General features: G+C 36.5%; 1 protein-coding gene across 9 annotated transcripts in view; it reads left to right on the top strand.

The window, feature by feature from the left end:
• Nucleotides 1-21195, top strand: part of PDE1A (phosphodiesterase 1A) — a 228638-nt gene that overhangs the window by 81355 nt on the left and 126088 nt on the right. Inside the window, exon 1 of one of the 9 annotated variants that reach the window (XM_051622893.1) lies at nt 16145-16216. The exons of the other annotated variants lie outside the window; for them this stretch is intronic. Coding sequence (XP_051478853.1) covers nt 16164-16216 — 53 coding nt within the window. The 5' untranslated portion in view covers nt 16145-16163. Of the gene's footprint in view, nt 1-16144; nt 16217-21195 lie in introns of those variants that run through there. 9 annotated transcript variants of the gene reach the window in all.

The raw sequence follows: 21195 nt of genomic DNA, 5'->3' as shown, positions 1-21195 counted from the left end.
GGTGCAAAGAACTGCCTTTGTTTGCATGATCTTGTGGCATTCAACTCTAACTGAAGGTCTCTCCTGTGACCTTACATTCTTGTACATTGGAATCAAAGCTTTCCAAAACAGGTCTCATCCTGGAATGCTGCTGCAAACAGAAGAATCAAATAGTGTGTATTAAAAGAAGTTGTAAGAGTGGCAGGAAGGGGGAGGAAATTATTTTGATGGAAGTAGTAAGAAAGGGAGAAGACCTAAAACTCTCCAGAAGTGCTGAGTCTGGAAATGGCCCCAACCCACATTATCCTCTAAATGTCTTCCATCACTATGCCCAAATGCTGATTAATTTATGGTAGGACAAAACAGTATTTCTAAGTAGGTTTCAGCTTTAGAATGAGTGAATATATTGTTTATCTGAGAGGAGTGTGTCGAAGTGTAGACACTACAGTACTTTTACATCAGGAGAAGAAATAAATGGATATTTTGTGCATTGCGACATTCAATTTAGAATTTTATATGGACTTGCCTTTTAAAATTTCATAGTTCAAAAAAATGCTAGAGATTATAGCAGATGTCATTTCACTCTCCGTTAGAGTAATTAGATAGCTGAGGAGGGTAATGAGCACTGTCTATGTTTCCACATGTTTTTAGAGTCCAGAACAGTTTTGTCTTTGACCTCTTCCTGAGGCAACCTCTGTGAGGTGGAGTTGTGAAATTTCAGTACTATTCCTACTTAGTCCTATCCCAAGTGAAAGATCTTAGTGAAGAGACCTTTAGGAAGCTGAAACAGGGTAACCCTCCTTGTTTTTTTATCTTCAGCTTAAGGGGAGTTTTTGACAGATGCTTTTCTTGCATTATAATGTTGCTTAACTTGAAAGATTGCATTGTGCTGGTGGGAGATGGTATGTAGGTTTGCTGAACTCCAGACATGACTAAGGATTTTTAAAAAAATTAAACCCAAGATTATGATTATGCAAAAAATTACACGTAACCTTGTGATTCAGTGAGTGTGCCTGGTCAAGTGTAGTGGCATTCTTCTGTCAGGTTCTTAATTGTTTCTCACTGTGATTTGAAGTTTTATTTACGTTACTGACTGAGCACAAGTCTGATATCATAGATAGGGTTTGTCAGCAAGCTGGCAGAACATAAGTTTTCCTTTCTTGGCATGGATCACATGAAGAAATTTATCAGGGAATATTTTGCAGACTCAAAATCTGTCAAAAGTCTGAATGATGGTGTGACAGAAACCACCTGTATAGCTCATGATGTTCTTGGATCAAAGTACCAACAGGAAATTGCTGCAGTATTCCAAATAGCAAGTGTGATTTTGGAACACAGCAGAAACCCTGAGACCAAGTTGGTATTTGCCTTTTGTCACTTTAAAGCAGTTATTTAAGGCTTATACCAAAGGACATACTGAATTTATGGCAAGTGCTAGTAAGAAATAGTGAGTTATGTATTCACAAATTGACAAGACCAGGAGGCTAGGGCACCTGATATGTCAGAGGGATGAGAAAGATATTAGATATTACTGCATAGGTAAGGAGTTTCAAATGAAAATATTGTTACAAAGTTACTGAAAGAAAAATTTTCTTGATACAGAAGAAAGCACAAAGGAAGAAAGAATACCTAGTTCTTACAAAGAATTTTAGTCCATAGCACTTTTGAAGGGAAGAAATTTAATCAGCTCCCAGTGTTGAAACTTAGGTAGTCTGAGTTGAAAGTGGTCTGTCCAAGACCAGTCAATGGACTAATCAAAAGTTCAGGTCTCTTAGGTCCCAGTCCAGAGTTTTATCTACCAGTCCACACTGTTTATATTTGTATGAGAATGAAAAATAACCAGGTTATTTTTGCCGTTAATCTATTTTAAATGCTACTTACTTCACTTAACGCAGGACATTCTGTGAAGCCATCAGCTTCCACCACTAATATGGCATAAGCATGCAAGGCTTTGTGCAGTATTAGTAATAACAAGCTAAATCTTTATAACTTAGTGTCAAAGCTGTCACTTCAACATCATAATTTTACATTAATAAAAAAAACCTGTGAGAGTAATGTACTTAGCAGTCATGATGCATGTAGTATCCAAAGTAGTTTTGTACAGTTGGTGAAATTGTTTTTTATCCAATTTATATTCATATTTAACTTGTCAACATCACTTCAGATAGAGTCCAAGGAAGGCTCATTTCTTACAACAGTTAACAATACAAGGATATTTTCCTGTGAATTTGAAGGTAAGCTTTTGATACCAGTTGGCTTAAATTAGAATGTGAGTTTGATCTGGTTGCTGTGTGGTGGTTTTGCCTTTTAGGGTTGGTTTTTCCACTGCCAACATCACTGTGAATGAATACGGTAACTTGTTTCATCACCTCTTTTATTCTATGGTTTCTTGAGAAACATATCCTTATATTTGCTTTTAGGGCTTAGAGGAGCTTTCTAAGAATCATACATTGGCTGGAAACTATATTTGACAAAGACTTATCAAAAGGTTGTTGTCAAAACAGAAAGGTGTATGCACTGACTCTGAAGTCCTCTGACACTTTAGATAAGACATAAGGAGGAAATTCTTTACTGTGAGGGTGGTGAGACACTGGAACAGGTTGCCCAGGGAAGTTGTGGGAGCCCCCTCCCTGGAACTGTTCCAGGCCAGGTTGGATGGGGCTCTGAGCAACCTGATCTAGTGGGAGGTGTTCCTGGCTGTCCAGGGGGGTTGCAGCTAGACGATCCCTTCCAACTCAATTCATTCTATGATTTCATGCTTCTCTTTCCAAACACTGATCATTGTGTTGGCTTGTATTGTTTCTGTTGGTTGCCACATTGCTCCACATACCCATCACAGTGTCATTCTTGAGAGGTTTTTTACCCTTTTTTAATGTTCACAACATCAACCTGAATTACAAAATGTTCTTTAGTTACAAATCTTAACTGATCAAAAGAAAATAGAGTCTAAGTATAATTCTGAAATTTTTGTCCCACATCATTGTAATTTGTTTGGGTTTATTTTTGTTTTCAGAAATTCAGACTGCATGTTTGTGAGAATGAATTATTAGGTCTCCCACTTTTCACTCTTTTCAAAGATATGTGTTTACAGTTTTAAAATTTTCAGGTTTAGGTGGAATGCAATTTTCTTCAGCATCTACTATACTGCTCCATAGTTAGTCTCTTTGCCTGACCTATCAGGAAAATACTGAGATGTAAAGTGCATCAGAACCAGGTATTCTGAGAACTAAACCTACTTTATGGTTTACTTTCTCACTGCTGTCAGAGATTACTGGAAGAGACCAATGAAGCACTATTTAAATCTGCAATCATTCCTTTTTTTCAAAAAGCCTCACCTCTCTGGGAGCTGTTAATGGCTCCTGTCAGTCATTTTTATTGCTTTGAATACCCTGAGCCACTTGCAAGTCTGTTCCCACCATTCATTCCCCCATGACTTTGTAATATGAGCTTCTGCACAGCACAGTCACTGTCTGAACTCTGTCGAACCCCTCCCCTAACTCGCCAAACCAGATAAGTCCAAATCACAGAACAGTAATTTACACAGGAATGTGAAAGACAGATGTTGTCAGAAATATAAAACAACTTGGTTTTATATAGACATATTTCTGGATTTCAGTGGTCTTCCCTGTGTTTCTTTTCTTAATGATCACACCAAAACAGCTTGAACAGAGTTGACCTGAGTAGCCTGTGACGAGTTTCCTTTGGGTATATGTTTTTATGAAATGTTTTTCTTAATTGAGTTTTTTTTGAGCTGGTCTCTATAGTATCACTAAAAGAATAATTTCCTAAGGGTCAAATATTAACCAAAGATTAGATTTTAGCACCTGTCGTAGAGTCATTAATTATAACACACTCATTTCATTTTACATGCTATTTAAATGCTCACCATTGTTAAAACGTTTTTGATTATATGTATCTGTAGAGTGAAGTCATTCACTGCACCAAGCCAGAATTATTCTGTGTCATTGAATTTAAAGTCTTTAACTTACTATAATGTCCTTGCAATAATTATTGAGGAATGGAAGCACCTCTCAGTCTAACACAAGACTTACTTGAACACAAGCATTTAAAGCAATGTGTCTCTAGAAACTGAGCAACAGTATCAGAGAAAAGGGTGCAAGCTCAGTCTGCATAGTTTGCAGTTGAGGCACAGAGCGTTGGCAGGTGAGCATTGGCTACTTAAAGATTGATTTGACCTACACCTGGTTGTCTCAGTCTAAGGCTTGGGGAAGATACCATGCTAACCACCCTGCTCAGGGCTGAAGGGTAGTACTGCTGGCTGTTCTCTGTCACATTCCTGTTTCTGAGCTATAGTAGTGCTGCCAACAGGCTGTCACGATTCTAGCCAAAAACTGGGTGTTAAAACTCCACTCTGTTGACTGTTGAAACTCCACTATCTTCCCAAGGGAAGATCAATGTTGGAAAAACCCCCTAGAATAGGTTTAATATAATAATAAATAGTAATGATAATAGTGGTGAATTACACGTATGTATGTACAAATATGTAAAGAAATTCAAATATAAACATTAATATGCAGATACAGAACACACAGTCCTGAGTTGGTAATAACTTCCCAACCAGAAGAGTCCCAAACTGGACTCAGCAGCAGGCAGCAGTGCCTGAGCCCAGGGCGCCAGTGACAGTGCACAAAAAACCTTGCAATGGCCAAGCCAGTCCTACTCAGGGATGCAAGGGAAGACACCCTGTCTTGGTCAACAGTATACTTCTGCAGCAAGAGAACAGGATGCAGGAACAGCGGCAGAGGGAGCAGTGACAAACAAGCAAAGCCCAGAACAGCTTCCAGAGGAGGCTCCCTGAGGCGCCATTTTATGCTGAGCGCCATGGGCAGGAGCTCTGTGATTGGTCCTTTGGGGTCACCTGAGCCATCCTCTCCTCCCCACAGGAGCGGCCGCAGCTCGGCGGCAGCCGCGGGTCCCGGGCAGCCGCGGGTCAGGGTGGCTGTCAGCAATTTGTATCCTGGTCCCCTCAGAGCAGGACAGGGGCTGTGTAGAGGGCTGTTTAACATCTTCATAGCTCATATTGTTCTTATGTGAAAGACTGACTTTCATTGATATTTCAAGAAGCACGTCTGACAGTTATCGAAGTTCAGGGCTCTTGGGGAAGATTCAGCGCAGGTTGTGTTTTCTGGTAGGTTTACTTCAAGATCCACTAGAGCTTGTTTCTTTAAAGGAGTCAAAATAGTTCCTTCTGAAGGATATCTCAAATTGTATTTTTTATTTTCCACTGCAGGTTTCCTGATTAGTTAGGACCTATCCTAACTGGGTAAGTCATTTTGTTGCGAGTATGATTTACCACATCCAGTGTATTTAATGAACTGTGAGTTTAGGGATGCAATGAATGTTACATTGGTGGAAATCATGTTATAACAACTTCTCTCTGATGCTGTTGAATGAGAGGCATTCTGTTTTTAAAAATGTCCAAGATGAGACCACTACAACTCATGTTTGGAAATCCTGAATTCACAGAATTTTGTTTAACTATGTGAATTAATTGTGATGAATTGGTATTGTTAGGTGTGCTCAGCTTTGGCTATGTCAGCTAGTTGGGACTAGTAATGTAACTCTGCATGTTTTATATATTTTCTATATGCATTAATTTAGTTCTTATACCAAGTGTTCTGGTCTGAATATTCCAAAGCATGGAACAGAAAATAAAATAAGGACATTGAGGTGCTGGAGCAAGTCCAGAGAATGACCGAGCTGGGGAAGGGTCTAGAGAAGAAGTCCTTTGAGGAGAAACTAAGAGAACTGGGTAGTTTAGTTTGGAGAAGAGGAAGCTGAGAGGAGACCTCATTACTCTCTATAGCTACCTGAAAGGAAGTTGTAGGACCAGAGGAAATGGGCTGAAGTTGTGGCAGGGGAGGTTTATACTAGATATTAGGAAGAATTTCTTTACTGAAGGAGTGGTCAGGCACTGTAACAGGCTGCCCCGGGAGGTCATAGAGCTGTACCTGGAGGTATTCAGAAGACATGTAGATGTGGCACTTCAGGACATGCTCTCGTGATCTGGGAATGGGGGGTGTTGCTGTGCTGTTGTTTGTTTGGTGCTGTTTGTTGGTTTTTGTTGGTTGTTTCTTTTCCTTCTGGGTGGACGGTTTGACTTGGTGATGTCAGGTTTTTTCCAACTGTGACGTTTCTGTGATTCTGTGTAACATCTGAAAATAGCAGACCTACTAAATGTTTGACATTCCCCATGACACACATACTGGGCTTCTGCAAAAACGTGGGTTTATGTTGCACATGGTGGTATCTGTTATGCATTGTTTGACTAGATTGGTTATTGTTATCTTTGACACGCTAATGCCAGTTCTAGCTTGTCTTGTCAGGGTAGTAGCTGAGTAGCATTAATGAATGTACAGATCTCCCTGTTTAGCTATAAATTCTGCAATAACATAATTAAAAATCTGCTACTTGGCTATCTATATAATAAAATTCCAATTAGTCTCATTATGCTTTACTGCTTGACAATTATCTGTATAACAAAAGAGGCTTACTGTGCTCATGGCAGTGGTATTTAAAAGCTGCTGAGAATATGTATTTTATGTTAAAGGGAAAAATGTGTATTAAACATTAGCAGAGAGTTGGTTTTGTTACTCATAAAAAGGAGATCAGAAGTTAATCTAGTGTCAAATGTTAGGAGCAAGAAAAATACTGGTGTGAAATATACTTATCAAAGAAGAAACTGACATAAAACTGACTGCTGTATTGCACAATGCAATGACAACTTTGCTTTTGTCATGAGAATTTGTAAAAACTAGATTATGAAAGTGTTCAATATTTCAGAGTGCTGATTAAGGGAAAACTTGAAGCTCCTGGGACTAAACAGAAGAATCTTGCATCTTTGCATTAATGGTTCCCATCTGAATTACTTTTCAGTGGTTTAGTTCAATTTGCCATTTCTGGTTCTAGTCAGACAGTACCCATGTAACATAGTCCAGAATCATAACAAATAACACAAATTGGTGTATTTTTTTGTCAGGTTCCAGAGAAAAAGGTGAGATGTGAGGTGAGCGTGAAGCAAAATTGCTCATCCTTGTGTTAGGGTATGAGTGAAAATAAGTGGTAAAATTCTATTAGAATTCTGTAGAATTGACACCTTTTTGCAGAAGAGAAAATGCACCCAGTCCAGTTCAAATAACATAAAACATTATATAGTGATCTGTTTTAATCTGCATCTTATGATAATTATTTTTCAGCTGTTGTCAAGATGTTTTTAGTTACTGGAAAACCTTTTTATTATTGAATATTGTGTTTTAATTTTTCATTCAGTAATGACTCATGAAAAGCCATTCCATTAATAGTTCCATTAAAGACATCAGGACACAGATTTTGTAGAAAATTCTGTTCTTTGTTGCTTTCAGTTAATTTTAAAGACTTAATGAGTTGTAGTTTTTCATGCTATGGTCCAGGTACACCTACAGACCAAAGTGGATAAACAAAACTACATTTTCTGGGAGTATAGCCCATTACATGAGTGCTAAATTAGTTTGTAAAATAATTGCATAAGTAACAAAGCCCATTACATTGTACTCCCATTCAAACATATCAGAGAATTTAACTAGCAAAATTATCTGCTTCAGCCTTGAGTTGAGGCAAATTAGGTGTAAAATGAATGCATACTCTTTTTTTTTTTTTTTTTCTCTCCAGTTTGTGGTTCTAGTATAGGTTTGAAATTAATTTTTCTGAAATGAGTTTTTAAATGTATGAATGCAGAAAGATGTATTGTGGTGAAGAAGGGGAAGAGAAAAAAATCTAAGCAGAGACCTTACAGGAAACCATGACTCATTCCTTGTTTATAAACTATAACATTTGGTTTGTTTCATATTCCCTAGTTGAGTCCTTTTTATTTTATATTGCTGGCAAACTTTTGACCCTTCATAAAAAGTGGGAATACTGAACTACTTTTGAGCACCATTTTTATTTTTAAAAATTGTTGTGATATTCTGACAAGCACACTATAGAATGACTGACTGTCAACATTTATCCAAAGGAATAACAGGTCCAGAACACAAATGCACTAGTGAACCCTTTTTGAGAATCATTACCAGTGATTTCAGTGGGAAATATTCTACATTTCCCACACCTATATAATTGTACTCACTTTCTAGCAAAAGGCTGAATGGTTCTTTGTTGGTTTTTTGAAATCAAATAAGCTGATGCATTTGAAATATGTTTCAGAATTCTCTCATATCTAGACTATAATTAGCATTAGACCCTTATTTTACATAGTTAGTCATAATAAGGATTAACTTTACTGGGGGGCGTGGGGGAGAGAGAAATATTTTATATACAATAGGTCTGCATTTCTCCTTTCTCATTGTTTTTCATCTCTGGAGAGTTGCCAAAAATAGGGTGAGTTTTCTTCTGGGTCTCCTTGAAGTTTGCTAAAAGAGGTGAACTTCCCAGTAGTCTTCTGTCACAAGTATACATAATCTTGGCAAACTTGGCAAAGTGTTGTCACAGTAAATAGAGACTTGGGAAGAAGTGTGTGCAGTGTTGAGGAGACGGTGAGCTGGTATGAGGAGGAAAGAAATGTAGGTAATATATATGTAGAATAAAAGATAAAACTCTGTGCAGTCTTCTTGTCTTTGTAACCTGTGTTGTGTATTGCAAAGACCATAACAGAAGCTAGATAGAAAGAAAAAAAAAATATTTGGATCATTATTGTATGCATTACATTTTTAAAAATAACTTTGTAATAGAAATAAAAGAATTATCAAAATGTTATTGTGTTAGAATAATAGATTTCTGAGTCATGCACAAGAGATTTTTTTGTCTATGACCATATTACATATCTGAGGATAGAGCTGAACTCAGAATTTAATTTATCACTATTTGTAAGACTTTAAAATGACAAATGCCAGGTTTCAAGACATCTACAGGGAAACTGTTACTTAAAAGCAATTTTCACAACCAGAAATCAAAGCTCTCGTATTATTAGTGTGCTATTTCAAAGAAACAGTTTTGTGAGATTATATGTAATCACCTGTAGATTTTTTTCTATTCCAGATTCTTTTATATCTAACCAATGGATAATGGCAGTGGGACCAAAGAACAAATAATTGATAGAAAAAACACTGCAACAACTCCCAGATACTGCTAATCCCTTAGTGAAATGTACATACTTCCAGATAGTTCCCATATCTCTCAAACTGGATGCCAGAAATCTAATGACAAAAAACAGAAAATGGCAATAACTGCATAGGCCAAAATACTTTAACCAATGAAAATGAAGTAATTTGCAGAAAAATAAGAAATAGCTGAACTTTGAGACCATGATGAAAGACAGTGCAAAATACTTGAAAAATCTAAAATGAACAAAATAATTTAAAAATCTTACTGTAAAAAAAAATTCTTATACTGTTAATCAGAAGAGACCTACAGTTCTTCTCATTGTCTCGTAATGGTTTCTCTAGTAAGTATGACTGATGGGTGTTTACATTTTTTTGAAGTTTGTACTCTGCCATGAAGAGAGAAACTTAAAAAGGGAATTGTACATGAGTTAAGAAGAAAAACCTAGGTAGTGGAGAGGTAGTTAGATAGATTCTTGCCTCTTTACTCCTGCCTTGCTGATGAGAAATCCAGTTGTATATAGAGAAAATTAATAAAGTCAAATTTCATAACTTCCATAAGTTCTAAGAACTTTTTTCATCAAATATAGTTCAAGGAGTGAATAGCCAGTGACTACCACATATCTTCTGGTTCCTTTTAGCATAGCACAGTCTTAATCCTAAATGCTCATATATTTTCCATGGGGATCTGCAGTTTAGCAGAGAAATTAATTTAATCATGATCTTGCACTTGTCCAATAGCCTTTCTTAATGTATGCCAGTTACTCATGTTTTCCTTTCTGGATAAGTTTGGAGTTCCAAACTATTTTTTGCTATTTTAAATTATTGTGCTGAATATTTATACTGGCGTACATTTGAATAATTATCTTTGAAGAGTCTGGCCATTATTTTTCACTTGATATTCCGTAGCTTATCTGTACTAAGTCCTAGGCATTTTATTACCTCTTTCCCCCTTAAAGAACAACAGTTTGCTTAGTAGTTGCTCTGCTGTACAATATATAGTTGCTGTTATATGTGTGCATTTATAAAACATATGGCACATCAATTACAGTGTTTTCCTATAGAGAGTGTGGCCAATAATAATATTGCACTGGCTCAAAACCAAAGCATGCCATGTTTTGGCTTGTGTATCTCAGTGCTAATTTAGCATTGTATATCCCAAGGGAATTTCTTTCTCCTTCGCCTTTCACCTCCCTTCCTCTCCTTCCCACCCCCCTTTTCCCCTTCATTGAAGATGCAGAGTATAAAATCCTAATAATATCAAGTAGGATAGAAATAAAATACAACTGTAATACTGGTCATGTTCCTTAGAAGAGTTTTAATTGGGAAAAAAATGTCCCTGTGGGACATCGGTATTTGTATTTTTTGATACCTTTACTCATTTACTCTGAGCTTTGCTAGGACTCTTAAGATGCAGTAAAATATAAAATCAAAAGTAAAGGACTGGGAAGTTTCTTAGGCCAAGTTCCTGTGCTCCAGTCTGAGCAGGAAAGTCTTAGCAGGGGAATTAATCTTTTGCCTGATGGCGCTGACGTAAGTCTCTGCTCAGTTTGTGTGTGCATGTAAACAGGGAAAGCAAGAGAGAATGAAGTAGTCTTATAAATATTCTTAGTTATGAGAGGTAAAAAGGGAAGCCAGACCTGCACAGCTGTTTGCACAGAGCTTTACCAGTTGTTCTACAGTAGATCCAGTAATGTTTGCCAGCTTTTCTATCTGCATTCTGAATGAATCACAATTATCTCCAGTAATGTCTAGTTTTTCAAGCTTGGAGAAGTCATTAGGTGAGGTGTTAGAGTGGATTTTGATGACATCAACACAAATAAATAAATTGAGACTGTCCTACACATTTATGTATGCAGAGTGCAATAAGCTTAATGCAAACCTGATAGAGCAGTTGGGTGAAAAAGCATTCAGCTGATCCATGACAGGATGAACTGTGCTGACGCATATGGGTACCTCTATGGACAATGTAAGTAACTATAATTTAGCTCTTAAACTGTTACACAAATACAGTTCTAGTAGATAGTGTTCTCTATTAAGCATGGTATGCTTGGGATAAAGTTTACCCTTTGTATGACAGGCAATAACACCATCTCCTGTAGCATTTAACCTGTATCTGGGGACAGTACAAGACATCAGACACCTGGGTTAGGTTTGGAAAGCCTGAATGTGGACTGGAAGCTTTAATCCACCAGTCATATAGATACGTAAATAAAAATCTTCTTAGAGTTGCACAAGATACACTGTTTTTCTACTGTAAAAAGTTTCCTCTTCATGCTTTAGTAAGCAATTTAGTTATATTAAAATTTATGAAACAGTGAACTGGTGCAAGGTACTGTAGTGAAAAGCAAAATAGCATTCTCATTGTGAGTGCTGCTTTAAATTTTTATATTTCAAACCTGTACATTTAAAAAAAATTAAGAAGAGAAACATGTAGAAGTACATTGTCTTTTTTTCCCCCTACTTTAATTACTCAATATAAAAAATGGATGCATGAAAGTTAACTCTCCACTTGCTCTCTTGTTGCACATGAGCAATAGAGGAAAGCCTCTGGCCTCTTGCTTTCATAGGGAAGCAGAACAGAGATTATGGTTTTTAATGGATTAAGGCTTTTAATGTCACACTTTGTTGCCAGCAATAAGGAACAAAGTTCAAAATTTGTATGAAGTGGCAAATAGATGGAAGAGTCTAAAGCCCAAACGGTACAGTTGGCTGGGATATGATTTCACACACACAGAAATCCCAAACTAAAAGAGCAGGTTCAGTTGGAAGCTGATAATAGCAGTTGGTTGTCAAAGAATTTTAGAACAATGAGGTTATTTACTCTATTTTCTTCCTCAATGCAAGGCCAGTGATTTCTGAATGTTATTTATATAAATCTACCTTTAAAAACCTACTCATTGTGATTCCATGAACAGATTCCCTCAGCAATAATGTGCTTAATATTTTCCATTGAAAAGTATTTTCTTTTAACAATTGCATCTTTAGTACTGCAACTTATGGCCCTTTGAGCTAGTTTGTATTTCTTGACCATCTTATTTCATAAGATTGTGATGATGTGATTCATTTATGATTCACTGCTACTTGCCATGCATTTTCAGAAGAAGTGCTTGCTTAACCAATGGCTCTTTGTCTGGCAGATTATTCTCATGTGTGTGCAGACCTTGGGTTTTTTTGTTTGTTTGTTTTTTTTGTTTTTTTTCTGAACATACCTGCAGTTTGTCAAGGATTTTGAGTAAGAGCTTACTAGCTTAATTTTGTCAGTGCTGGACTAAGTATATCACTTACCTCCATCCAAACCATTGAAGAAAACATTGAATAGTGCTGGCCCTAGGACAGCAAGCTTCCTAGATAAACTCTGATAGAATTACTACTCTTTTAGTACAGTTTACCAATTATTTTTTCCACTTAATGTTCCAGCAGTTTCATGAAGCTAACTTCTTTCTTCCCATATGTAGTTGATCATGCATTTGTAATTTCTTTGTCTTCCCTTTCTGTTGGTCCTCCCACATATTTATATTTTTACAAAGGGAGATGAGCCCTTAACCTTGACCAGCAATGCCTATACATATCTTCATTAACCAGAAGATATTTTGGCTAGAAAGTAGAAAGAATCAACTGACACATACAGATTACTGGTTCTTAAATTTACCATTTTAATTGCCCATAGCGTTGAAATTACAGTAGGAAAAATAATTACATTTTTAGACATCTGGCAAAGAACTACAGATCAATAAGAAATATATGGCATTAATACAAGTAGGAAAAAACGTTTTGGGTTCTGTCTCACCTGTAGTCTTTTGCCTTGAGACATAGTACTAGATATCAAATTACTGAACTATTGTTATAGGTCACAAGGTTAGGGAAACTTGGATTTTGTGAGTATTACATGCATGTGGTCCAAAAAGTCTGCTTTCACATGATCTTAAGCATGGGAAATGAAATAGAAATAGCTTGCATCACACCAAAAGAACAGTGGAATAGTGTTTGCAATCAGCAAACAATAGTGAAAATAAATTGAAAAATAAACAATTGAGGAGTTTACTGCTTAAGTTTCATCTAGTGCTGGCAAATTAAGTATCTCTAGGGCATCATATAAATAGATTTTTAACCTTGTAATTACTGCTGAAAGAATTAGTCAGAAGTAAGAAATAGGATGAAGATTATCTACAGAGGACTCTTTAAAATTGCAATAATGATTTCAAGCAAAAGACTTCCTCATTCTATATAAAAAATAATGCTTCTCTTCAGTGCATTCAGTATGTCAGTTTTAGGTATAACCTACAGTTGACTAATATTACTCCAATATGCTCTAACACTGTAATCTGGAAAAAGTTACATGCTGGTGAATTTTATACATTTGATTATGTGGGTTTTTTTCCACTAAACAATACAGGAACAATGTTAGTAGAACTCAGCCTTCAAGCAGTCTAATTAATCTATTTTATCTTTCTGAAATGCCCTTCCTTGAAGTATTTGTGTGAATACTTATTGAACAAGTAGACAGGATTTCTGAATATTATAAGGAAAAAGTCAGTGAGTTGTTGCTGTCTTGAATGAAAAAATGGGGAAAAAAAAGTGTTTTGAAACATGAAAAACCATGTAATTAAAGTGAAGTTCTGTTGCCAATTTATATCAGTATTTTCTTTTCCTGTCTTTTTTTTTTAACAGCTCAAAATTCCTCGTAGCCAATGTAATTACACTGCAGGAATTTCAGCTCCCCTAAACACTGCTTTTTGCAGTGCCATGCTTGAACGGAAGTCCCATGAACAACAATGTGCATTTGACTAGGCCCAGAAAAACTGACTTTTAAGATGCATGCTAGTTTCAGGACTTAGGTATGCCTCTCATTGAGTTTGGAGACTTGTTTTTTCTTTCTTGAAACTCAAAAGATAAGATGATTTTTGTCCTGAGCTACAGGTAATCCCTCTGAGTAACAGAAGTGTAGCAGTCCTATGCACATAATGTGAAACAGAAAGAAAAGGGAGGTTTCTTTGTGATTTTCAGCTGTCTGTAAAGACAGGGAGTGAACACACTTCAAAAAGCAGCAAGCTATTTTGAAGTGCTGAAACCAAGAGCAGGAAAACTACATGAAGAAAAATGTGAATCTTGGCAGGCAAGAAGAAGTAAGATCATGACTACATGAAAGTCTTTAAAAATATGACAGCATTCTGAACACTGCATATTGCTGAAGATATTCAGATCATTCACGATGTTGGCAAAAACTGATATGTAATCTGATAAAGAGAATAGTTTTCCTGATTTCTCTCTACTTTTCAAAGGAGTAGAAATGAATACTGGGGCAAGGTAAAACCCAATTGATACAAAATAACTGGTGATGGCTCTCTGATAATTTTTCCATATGATAGTTTTATGTAATGTGGGAATCAGCTTCTGGGTCCTTTCAGGCTAACCAGCTTGGCACTCTCTTTTGTATAAGTGATATATATTAGTTCTAGGAAGAGATTTTATGCATTTCAAGAGAATCCACTGAACTGCTAAATTTTCCTTTGTAAAAATACACATTGCTGGAGTGTTTGTTATCTCTGTATTATATAGCATTAATTACTGGAAATTTCATGGATTAAATAATAACTTGTGCATAATGTAATATGAGCTTTCTTGGTCCTATCAGCTTAAGACACAAGTCAGTGTTACTTATCTTGCCTTTTCTGCGGATTTTCAGTGTCCTTCAAACTTAATTTGATAATGCCAGTGTTATGCCCTTAATCTACCACTCTCCTCCTTTTCCTCCAACCAACAATGCAATTGCAAAGATGCCCAGCCTTCCTGATCCTGCTTGTCACATATGAATCCCTTCACCTAGCACATACTGAGAGGTTTTCAAGAATTAAGCAGTGACTGAACTCCAGTGCTGGGCCACAGGGCAGAAGTAGCTGTGGCAGGCAGGTCCTTCCCCCCCAGCAGGAAGCGGGGCACAAGGGCCCAGGGGACTGGGTGGGCAGGCTGTGCAGCTGCACACATGGTGGTGGCTTGCTGCTGGTTTGCTGCTCCTGTGGCTGGATTCCATGTTCCAGCAAGCCCTGTGCTAGCACAGATTCCTTATGGGCCCTTTGACGTGCCCGGGAAATGGCATCTCACCTGAACCACTCGTGGCTTCAGTTTGCTGAGAACCACGGGTCAGCCCCTTCTGCTTTATAGCTTTGTTTACAGCCTGTGTTTGCTGCGGTTGAATTCTTCCTGATTTATGTCAGTGTGATGTCAGAGTAAGCTTTTCAGTTTGGATCTCTGTTGAAATCTTATCTTGCAAACAGTAACAGTTTGCTACTGTCACTATCTGAACTTGGTAGTTTTATTTTCCTCACTCATGTAGCGTCGTTTTGTTTTATGCAGTTGTGGTCCTACTAGCTGCAAACACCATGTTCTGCTTCAGCCAAGTCTAGGTTATTAGGTTACAAATGCTAAAAATTATGAGCTGTGCTTTAATTTGCATAGTTATATCCACACATCATCCAGAGTGAATAAAAGCCAGATTGTAAAATAATTACAATCTCTTGAAGTAGAGCCAGCCTTACAGACCAGATCCATCCGTCTTCGTTAATTTGTATACAGTTCTTTCACCAGAACAAACTTTCTGAAGGTACTTGCATGGGAATGCTGAAACAGCTGCACAACTTTTATTTTGAAGAAAAAAAAGTTGAGTCTCAGAACAGTGCGTTTTAAAGAGAGAGAGAGAGAGAATGACTCTGCATTTAAGACTTTGACCAGCATGTGTAAGAAGTGTTCTTGTGGCTGGAATAACCTAACAAATTTTTACCTGGGTAGCACTTGGCAAAGCTCCCCCTTTTTCTTGTACCCTTGAAAGGAATCCAGTACAAATCCGTGCTTTGACCAAGTGGACTCCAGTTTTGCACAGCCTGCCCAGTTTGGTAGTGCACAGCCGTGCCTAGCTTATGTGGCCTCTATGGCCCTTTTCTGCTTCACTGTCAGAAAGAGGGAGGGAGGCTTCCCCCAGCACCAAAATATCATTCTGTGTGCTCTCTGCAGCACAGTAGCTAAGAACAAGTTTCCCGATTACTCCCTGGTCTTTTTGGACTTATTTGCTGGAAGAAGTCTTTTTCCCCACTTTAAATGGATGATTGTGTTACAATCAAGAAAAAGCATCTCCAAAGACCAATCTTTAGGTAAGTGATGCTATTATTACTTTGAACTGAAAACAGTACGAACTTAACTCTCCACATCCTATTTGTTAACTTAAAGTTTATCTGCAAATAAAAAAAATATTGTTCAAGCGAAAGAGTTTAATACTGTGTAGTGTAGTAATATATCAGAGGCTTTTGGTGCTCAGAATATATTTTTTGGCTTGTCTTGAGACTTCATAGAAGTTCTTTTTCTTCTTCTCTCTGTCATCTGCGTTCTTAAAGTTTTGTGTGGAATTGTTTTTATTATGAAAGAGGAGCAGCACAGCTCTTGAAAACTTTTTTTAATGTGTTTTGTTTTCTTGCAGCTCTGCTGTCCCTCAGTGTATTCTGGAATTATAAAACTGTTTTAAAGTGGAACATAGTTCTTGGTTGGCTTAGCTGATTTGTGTGTGGATGACAAAGTTTTAATACTTGAAATAATACACCTTTCAGAGTAAAGTAGTTTGCTTGCTGGGATATGCAGACAAGTGCTCAAAGTATAACTAATCCGTAAGACTCTTCTAATAGGAAGGCTTCAAGTTCAAAGAAAAACAAGTTGGAGTTTTTGTGAGGTGGTTCTTTACTGATTCCTACATATGTTAGTTGGATCTACGAAACATTTCTGATTATTTTAGATTTGAAAGTCAGTAATAAAATTATTTTTGCAGATCAGGATTAGATCTGGTTTACTTATGCTTTTTACCACAGAAGAACTCTTGCTTTCCTTTGGCTAGTCCTAGCTTCAGACCAAGTGACATTGAGTGGGAAGTAATGTTTCTCAAACTACTGTGAATAAGAATGCAGTGGCTGTAAGATTAAATAAACCTGCAATAGCTGACAATTCTGTTTATGGCTGGTGACATCTTTAACAAAACTCCAGCTCTTTCTGGGTGACATCAGTAGGATATTGTAACCACAGTGTTGATATGACAATATATAAGATTATAAATGGTCCTGGAGCAAATACAGGAGTGTGATTTATTGGATGGCTACTATTGATGTCATAAATTATAGGAGTACAATAAAAGTTGGTACTGCAGCTGCAGACAGGTTGGTCAGTACTGATATCATACATTATAGGACTACAGTAAAAGTTCGTATTGTAGCTACAGACAGGTAGTCATTCCAGGATTATGTCCTAATAATGTTACATGTGGAGAAATCTTTCCGTATTTTTTACAGTTGCAAGCAGAAAGAGAATCTGGACATTAAAAGGTTACTATGGGAGTGGAATAACTTAACTGTTAACCTTAACTTTGAAGGTCCTGTGTGGATTTGCTATGCAATTTATGTCATAATCTGCAAAATGTTTAATTTAATTTAATAAAGTGGAGTTTAGAAAGTTATTTCACAGACATATGACTGATGATTAACAGACATTTGGTATTTTCCTCAAGTGATATTTTTAAATTAAGCTAGTAGTTTAATAGAATATATTTCTGTTTAAATATCAATAGTTATTTTTAAGGGTTGATGAGAATTGTCCCATAAACTGTAACTTAAAATACTTAAAATGCACATTCTTCCCAGTCTGTTTTGGGCCATTAGAATTGTGGGTGAATAAGTACATATTTCCTGATGTGTTCAGGAATCTGCTAAAGAAATCTGCTGTAGCTAGTGTTGTACTGGATAGTTTGCAAGAGCTTTCTTAATGGATGTTTCCCTAAATTGTCTCGTGGGAGTGAACTTAACTCAATGAAATACAAGAAGTTTCAACATTTCTTACCAAAATCCATTCCTGCAAATCAGTTCTAAATACAGAATGGCAACTAACTACTGTTGGCACGCTTAATCCAGAGCAAGAAAACCCCTAATATGGAAAGCCCCCTAAGAGCTCATGGCTCTGCAGTGACTCTTCTGGCAAAAGATCTCTGTAATACTACAGTAAATGCTTAGGAAACTTTTCCAAGGTCAAGACCAGCATAATATTTTACACAGGAACAGAAAGACAATCTCCGTATGCCGTAAAGATGGTATCATGTACAAATAATACAGACACTATCATAGTACATCAAAGAGCTGGGTTTTTAATGTGTGTTCATTTTCCTTATGACTTTGGAAAATATTTCTCCAGTGAAAAAGTGTTCTTATACAAGATTTAGCCTCAATCCTTGTAATCCTGTAATTTTCTCTCCCTGTAGGTGAAATGGTTTTACTGGGTACAAGTCTTACATCAAGGTAACTAAATCAGCAGTCTAGTCAATTTTTTTCCCTCAAAAAGGGAAGAAAAATAGAATTTATCTGAATTTTATATGTATTTGTATTTACTCATGTTTCACCTACAGCCAACGGCAATTATAGTTGCTCTTAAAAATCAGGTTTTCCTTGAGAGATGTGTCAGAACTTAGTAAGTACATAGGAGTAACTTCCTACATAGCAAAGTTGCATTTACAGTGGATTTGTACTTTAAATTGAGTTGCCTTCTTTGTAATTTGAAAAGTAGGTTGAGTATCTATTCTAAATAATCCCTTCAATATCACCAGTCCTGAAGGTAATACTGTAATGCTTTAAGATGGGAAACTCAATAAAAAAAAAAAAAATAAAAAAAATTACTAAATTTCAGGGTTTTTTAAAGTTCTGGAATAATGAAGATGTAAAAATACAAAAACGATAGGAACAAAGTGTAACTTTTGGTATTTGCTAGTCAGTAGTACTTGGAAACAACTAAAAAATTCATTCAGAAGTATAACTGTAAAAAGGCTGTGCTTATGAATCACATTGAACTGATTACTAAAGCACATCAATTTGGATAAAATTTTGTAATTGCATCAGAATCCGACTGCCAAGGACTTAGAAATTCCTGCATTCCTTAATATTCCCAAATATCAAAAGAGCAGTCTGGTATATGCAAAGATAGATTTCGACAGAAATTATAGCTTGAGTATTCCCTGGCTATTTTAATGCTACCATAAATTACTGAGGACATTCCATAATAAGAAATATTCCATTTATTAAGCACAGCATAACTGGAGATGGTGAAATTAATTCAAGTAATAAACAGATCAGCTTTCTGAAAGAAAGCAGTGGGAGCTTCATAGCTCTGACATTTTAAGTTGGACTGAATAAAGCCATATAAAATATGCTTTAGGAAACAAATCCTTCCCTGACAACTGCATAGATTATAGGAAATAATAGGTGTTTTAGTTCTCAAATTTCTTTGTTTTTTATTAACTTAAAAATCTACACAGTCATTAGTCAGAGCTTAGGCTGAAGCTAACATTTTTCTGCATTATGCTGCTGTCTTTGGGAGCAGTGGTTTGTATGACTTTGGTCTTCCTTGTCTTGACTGTGAAGGGAAGTAAAAGGATCATTGTCTCACAAGAGCAGTTGTTCTTTTGGTGTCTCTGCCCTGGCAGGATCCAAGAAAGCCTGAAATTATTTCAAGAAACCTATGGTCTTTTGAGATTTCCAGATCAATTTCAGTTGGATAATAACAAAGAATTTCTCCTCACTGTGTAACATCTGTGATTTCAGGCTCAATATGTTTACAATTATTAGTTCATTAGCTTCAAATTACCTCTCCTTTTTTTTCTGCATGTTATCTGTGATCTCACACCATTTTGAATCCAGGGGTTTCCCTTAGAGGGGTAGGGACAAAAAATAGGGCTCATGGTGCTGAAAGCAAGCGAAAGAACAAGGGTGAAAACCACTGGTTTTGTCACTCTTGAGGGAGGTCTATTATTATATTGTCTATGGTGTCTGAGAGAAGCTCCTTGTACTGTTGCTCTTGTTCCAGTATCTTTGTTATATATATGAATGTTTCATTAACTGCAATTAAATAGATTGTGACTTTGAATTGTCCTTTACTAAGAAAATTGTCAGGTCCACTCCTTTGGTCTCTTGCTTATTGCTGATTCATTATTTTATTCTACACTACAATTAGCTCCAAAACGTAGATACTGATGCTTACTATAATCCACTGGCAGAAACTATTCCAACATAGTTATTACACCACTACAGAGCACATAGGTAATTATATACTATATATTCTGTACCATATATGATAAATGTTTGCGAAGGCTAGGTTTCTCTAAAATTCTTATACTGCTGTAATTTGTGGAATAAGAATAATCCATATCAATAACTTTTCATATTTTTTCACTTACAGTGTAATAAAATATGTAAACAGTATGTTCTTTCTGCAGCCTCTAGACATTATATATTTTCCTAGAGACTCTTCCTCTTGAAAAAATACACAAGTGTTTTCTAGCAAAAAATAACCATCAGTGTATTGCCCTTACATGGCATGCTCAAATTATTAACATTTTTTTACCAAATACAAGGAAATACAACCTCGTATTATGCTAATGTATAATTTTTTTTGTATTTCTGAGTTCTATCTTACTCTATCCTGTGGCTTTTAGTATGTATTGAACAGGTATATTTGTGTCTTGCATGGGAATAACTGGTGTTTGCACCTTTAGCACCTGTAGAAAAAGTACCAAATCAGAATAACATATGAAGAGGAAGCAACTTGCTCAGTAAGGAAGAAAAAAATCATGCACCTGTGGGTAGCCTAGAAAGTAGTAGATTTTAGTTGCTTAGAAGCTCATTAAAAAAAAAAAAAAGGATGTTTTCTCCCTTTATTTGTGGTGGCCTTCAAATGGGTCCAAATTATTATTATCTGTGTACTGTGCATACGGAATAAACAGATGTATGGGAAACTTAGCCAGGTTTGTCTTAAATTGTGCACTGCACTTACAATGAATGTGCATTATATATCATTACTGCTAGTGATGGCTTAATTGTAAATTAATGTAGCATATTAATTTAATGAGTGACAATTTATTCCCATGGTGTAGGAGGAAGGTGGGCAGGGAACAGAAGATGCAGTCATCCTTCTTGCTATAAGAAAAGGCTGGAATGTAAAAACACAGTGCTACAAGACAACCCTGAAATCACAGTCTGTTTCTTGATTGCTCCTTGCCCTAAAGGCAAAGTTTGCTTCAACTTCTGCAAAGCTACACATAGTTCATAGCCAT

This window comes from Apus apus, chromosome 6, assembly GCF_020740795.1.
Source record: "Apus apus isolate bApuApu2 chromosome 6, bApuApu2.pri.cur, whole genome shotgun sequence".
Taxonomy (NCBI): domain Eukaryota; kingdom Metazoa; phylum Chordata; class Aves; order Apodiformes; family Apodidae; genus Apus; species Apus apus.
Note: the sequence above shows the minus strand (reverse complement) of the source record. Positions and strands in the feature narration are given on the sequence as shown.